The 5442-nt window shown below is 60.5% G+C and overlaps 1 protein-coding gene across 1 annotated transcript; it reads left to right on the forward strand.

The window, feature by feature from the left end:
• Positions 1-354: 354 nt before the first annotated feature.
• Positions 355-5011, forward strand: LOC116956089 (transcription factor Maf-like). The gene has a single exon (XM_032977538.2). It carries the CDS (start codon positions 1685-1687, stop codon positions 2876-2878), a length of 1194 nt encoding a protein of 397 aa, XP_032833429.2. The 5' UTR covers positions 355-1684; the 3' UTR covers positions 2879-5011.
• The last annotated feature ends 431 nt before the right edge of the window (positions 5012-5442 follow it).

Below are 5442 nucleotides of genomic sequence, written 5' to 3' on the forward strand. Positions count from 1 at the left end.
AACCCTCTGTGTATTTATTGACAAACGTTTAAACCGTTGAGAACCAAACGGAGTTGCAAGGCTGCGGTGTAAGGGGGCCTTAGCGCCACTGCACTTGGGCAAATGTCTCAACTTTGCATTTGTGCCCTAGTCGGGAGTCTGGGTAGGAGGTGGGGGGTCTGGGTAGGGGTGGGGGGTTGTGGGTGAGGGTCAGGGGAGGGAGGGAGGACAGGCAGCGAGGGTGGTAGGGTGGTAGGTAGCCCTCCCAACCACTCTCCACGTCCCATCGCAGGGAGGGTGTGGAGTCACTCCCCTCTCCTCCCTTCAGCTGATACCCTCAACCCCCCACCACCATCCCGACTCCCCACCCCACCCACCCTCTAGCCTCCACCGCCTCCTGCTGAGAGTTCATAAGTTTGAGGAGCTGGGAAGAGTACGCGGCAGCTGTGGTGGACGGGAGCGCAGCGAGGAGGGGGGCCGCGCGCGCGCGCGATCGTCATCGTTGTTGAGTTCCCGTCTCCTGCCGCCTCTCTCTCTCTCTCTCATCTGACGGTCGTGCGCGGGTGGGTGTCTACAGAACTCGCTCACGCGCGCGTGTGTGTATATACACACACACACGCGCACGAGCACGCGCGCGCACGCGCAGACACGTGTGCACACGTGCACGAGCCGCGCACACACGAGTGTGCGCAACGGACCTGCACAGAGGGTGCGCTACGGCTGAATCGGCGTGACCGCGCCTTCGCCAACGAATCGGAGGGGACAGGGCACAAGCCCGAAGCTTGGGCACCGACGCCAACGTTCATGTGGTGCGTTGTGGTTGTGGTGGTGGTTGTGGTGGCGGCAGGCTGCGACGGAGCAACAGGCGCTGGGCATTTAAACTCGGCTCCGACTGCGGGTCAACATCCGTGCGACTGAATCATCAGCGCAAACCCGCGCGCACCCGGAAAAAAAAGAAACAAAAAATCCCAAACATTTCGTGCAAATGCAGGTCACGACGTTTTGATCGCAAACAGCAAGCGTTCGTCTTCACGTGAAAGAAACCGACTGCTGTTGTTGTTGTTGTTGCTGTTGCTGTTACTGCGTCCACAAAGAGACACTGACGGCGGCGTCACTTGCCGGCAGAAGCAGCGTCCGCTCCGCACGCTGGGGGCGCGTTCGACTTGCTGCTGCTGCTGCTGCTGAAGGTTGTGGTGGTTGAGCTGCTGCTGGACACCCGTGCGTAAACAGCCCCGTTCATCGGAGGTGCCCGCGCGCGCGGCAGGGGTAGGGGGTAACGACATTGTTCCGCCGCGCAGGAACGAAGGAGCATCATCATCATCACTACCATCATCACCACCATCAACATCATCACCACTACCACCACACCGGGCTCATCGTCTGTGTTGTTGTCTGAACTCACCCACCATCATCACCACCATCATCACCATCATCACCATCATCACCATCATCACCACCACCATCATCATCACCACTACCACCACACCGGGCTCATCGTCTGTGTTGTTGTCTGAGCTCACCCACCATCATCACCACCACCACCACCATCATCACCATCGTCATCATCCACCACCGCCTTCTGCGCCACCGCTACTGAAACAGATCCCCCGTCTGAATCTCTCTCTCCTCTCGGGGTGAGCCGAGCCGAGAGTTGGACGGACCAAGCCAGTGAACTGATTGGCCTCGGAAGACTCCTGGCCCTGGGATGGCGACCGCGATGGCGCTCTGCGGCGGCGGCGGTGGCGGCTGCGATCTGGCCGCGTCGTCGGCCGTGCTGATGGAGTACGTCAACGACTTTGACCTCATGAAGCTCGAGGTGAAACGAGAGCCCCTGGACCTACAATCCGGCCATCACCGCCACCACCACCAGCAGCAGCAGCACAACCACCACAACCAGCAGCAGCTACAACAGCTACAGCAGCAAGATGATCCGTCCCAAGTTCGAGTTCGCGCGGCCGGTTCTCTGCAGTCATCGTCGCCGTCTCCCGTGAGCACCCCGCGCAGTTCCGAGCCTCCGTCGCCAGTCCTCGGCGTGCCGAGCTCCGCGCCGCGTGCGGGCCTCCTGGTGGAGGACCTCTACTGGGTGATGAACCACGCGCAGAACCACCAGGGCCACGGCACGCTACACCTGCACGCTCATCACCAGCAGCAGCAGCACCAGCAGCAGCACGTGGTCGACACGGTGGCCGCAGCCGAGGCGCTGAACCTGACCCCGGAGGACGCGGTGGAGGCTCTCATCGGCTGCGCCGTCCACTCGGCTCAGTCCCAGGGGTTCGACCTCCGACCCGGGGCCCTCCTGCAGGCCGGCGGGGCCGGCGGCGGCGGCGGCGGCGGAGTTCACTCGCCTCTCGACCTCCTGCGGGATGAACTCCAGGACGTCGACAACACCGAGGCGCAGCGCCAACAGCAGCAGCACCACCACCACCACCGCAACCACCACCAGCAGCAGCAGTTGCTTCTGCACAGCGGCTGTGGAGGCAGTAGCAGCAACGTGAGCTGCAGCGGCAGCAGCGGCAGCGTCGGCAGCGGCGCGGGACATCCGTGCCGGGGCGCTTGTTCGGAAGAGCGCTTCACGGACGAGCAGCTGGTGTCGATGTCGGTGCGCGAGCTGAACCGGCAGCTGCGCGGCCTCGCCAAGGACGACGCCGCGCGCCTCAAGCAGCGCCGCCGGACGCTCAAGAACCGCGGCTACGCACAGTCGTGCCGCCACAAGCGGGTGCAGCAGCGGCACCTGCTGGAGAGCGAGAAGTCCCTGCTGCAGCGGCAGGTGGACGAGCTGGAGCGGGAGCTGGCGCGCCTGTGCCGCGAGCGCGACGCGTACAAGGACAAGTGCGAGCGACTCGCCTGCTCCGGGGCGCCGCGTAGCCGGAGCCCCGTGTTGCCTGGCTTCTACCTGTGAGTGATGGTGTGAGTGTTGGTGTGAGTGTCCCGAGATACACACAGAGAGACAGACAGACAGAGACACGCACGTGTTGCCTGGCTTCTACCTGTGAGTGTCGGTGCGAGTGTCCCGAGATACACACAGAGAGACAGACACACAGAGACAGTCGCCTGGCTTCTACCTGTGAGTGTCGGTGCGAGTGTCCCGAGATACACACAGAGAGACAGACAGACAGAGACACGCACGTGTCGCCTGGCTTCTACCTGTGAGTGTTGGTGTGAGTGTCCCGAGATACACACAGAGAGACAGACAGACAGAGACACGCACATGTCGCCTGGCTTCTACCTGTGAGTGTTGGTGTGAGTGTTGGTGTGAGTGTCCCGATATACACACAGAGAGACAGACAGACAGAGACACGCACATGTCGCCTGGCTTCTACCTGTGAGTGTTGGTGTGAGTGTCCCGAGATACACACAGAGAGACAGACAGAGACACACACGTGTTGCCTGGCTTCTACCTGTGAGTGTTGGTGTGAGTGTCCCGAGATACACACAGAGAGACAGACAGACAGAGACACACACATGTCGCCTGGCTCCTACCTGTGAGTGTCGGTGCGAATGTCCCGAGATACACACAGAGAGACAGACAGAGACACGCACGTGTTGCCTGGCTTCTACGTGTGAGTGTTGGTGTGAGTGTCCCAAGATACCCACAGACAGACAGACAGAAACACGCACGTGTCGCCTGGCTTCTACCTGTGAGTGTCCCGAGATACACACAGAGAGACAGACAGAGACACGCACGTATTGCCTGGCTTCTACCTGTGAGTGTCGGTGTGAGTGTCCCGAGATACACACAGACAGACAGACAGAAACACGCACGTGTCGCCTGGCTTCTACCTGTGAGTGTTGGTGTGAGTGTTGGTGTCCCGAGATACACACAGAGAGACAGACAGAGACACGCACATGTCGCCTGACTTCTACCTGTGAGTGTTGGTGTGAGTGTCCCGAGATACACACAGAGAGACAGACAGACAGAGACACGCACGTGTTGCCTGGCTTCTACCTGTGAGTGTTGGTGTGAGTGTCCCGAGATACACACAGAGAGACAGACACACAGAGACACGCACGTGTTGCCTGGCTTCTACCTGTGAGTGTTGGTGTGAGTGTTGGTGTGAGTGTCCCGAGATACACACAGAGAGACAGACAGAGACACACACGTGTCGCCTGGCTTCTACCTGTGAGTGTTGGTGTGAGTGTTGGTGTGAGTGTCCCGAGATACACACAGAGAGACAGACAGAGACACGCACGTGTCGCCTGGCTCCTACCTGTGAGTGTTGGTGTGAGTGTCCCGAGATACACACAGAGAGACAGACACACAGAGACACACACGTGTTGCCTGGCTTCTACCTGTGAGTGTTGGTGTGAGTGTTGGTGTGAGTGTCCCGAGATACACACAGAGAGACAGACAGAGACACCCACGTGTCGCCTGACTTCTACCTGTGAGTGTCGCGTGCGCGGGTGTCGGTGTGAGTGTCAAGTAAGTGTCGTGTGAGAGTCCCGAGACACACACCCTCCTCCCCCCACGTGCTCCCCCCCCTCTCCACCTCCCCCCACGTGGAGTCAGCACCAAGTGTCATTATCGACGAAACGTGGTTTGAGTGGTTTTGTGTGTGTGTGTGTGTTATTGTTCACTGTGCTTGCATACCCGCGAACCGCTTATCAGTGCCCTACCTTATTACAGACCAATTCAGACCTTTAGTGGTCACCTCGTGCCTCTTATAAATCTCAACGTTCATCCTACAAAGCCCCATCACAGGGGAGTAACAACAATCGAATAGACAAACACTTACTTTTTCTGTAACAAAAAATGTTGCCCGTATCGAAACGGCCGTACGCCCTACGGACCTGCAAACTCAACTTCCCCTAGGCAAGCATACGGGGTGAACCGTGCGGGTCGACAGCTGTGCGCTTGTCCACCACCAATCCCGAGTCTCGCCCGACTCGAGTCGCCCGGGGCGGCTCGCCGGCGCCGACGCGCCAATCGAACGAGGCGCGCGTCGGCAGTTGCGAGGGCCAATCGGAGCTCGCCGAATGCCGCCGAGCACGCGGTCGGCGGTGCAACGTCGGATTGTGAAACTCTGCCGCGAGCAACGGCGGGGCGGGGGGCGGGGGGCGGGGGGGAGGGGGGGGTTGCACGTGACCGCACGCAATTGGACGAGGACGCCCACGTCTCTGTAAGCGATTCCGTGGCGGGAAGCTGAGTCGCGCGCGACTCGCAGCTCGCGCGTGGACCCCCGGCTGAAAGAACTCCGGGACCGACTTTCCACGCCGGGGCTGGAGTCGTCGACGAAGCGCCGCCTCTCCTTGTGATCATCAGCGGGGTATGGGGGCAGCCCGCAACCTCTTGCCAGGCAGGGATCGTCCTCACGGCTTTGCCCGCGCTCGAACTCGTGACTTTCGTTGTTTCTTTGCGTTCGGTGAACGCCCGCGGCAGCCCCCAGGTGTGTCGGTGAACATCCCCGGCAGCCCCCAGGTGTGTCGGTGAACTTCTGCGGCAGCCCCTAGGTGTGTCGGTGAACT

This window comes from Petromyzon marinus, chromosome 63, assembly GCF_048934315.1.
Source record: "Petromyzon marinus isolate PM22_M1 ecotype Great Lakes invasive population chromosome 63, UKy_Petmar_22M1.pri1.0, whole genome shotgun sequence".
NCBI classification, from domain to species: Eukaryota; Metazoa; Chordata; class Hyperoartia; order Petromyzontiformes; family Petromyzontidae; genus Petromyzon; species Petromyzon marinus.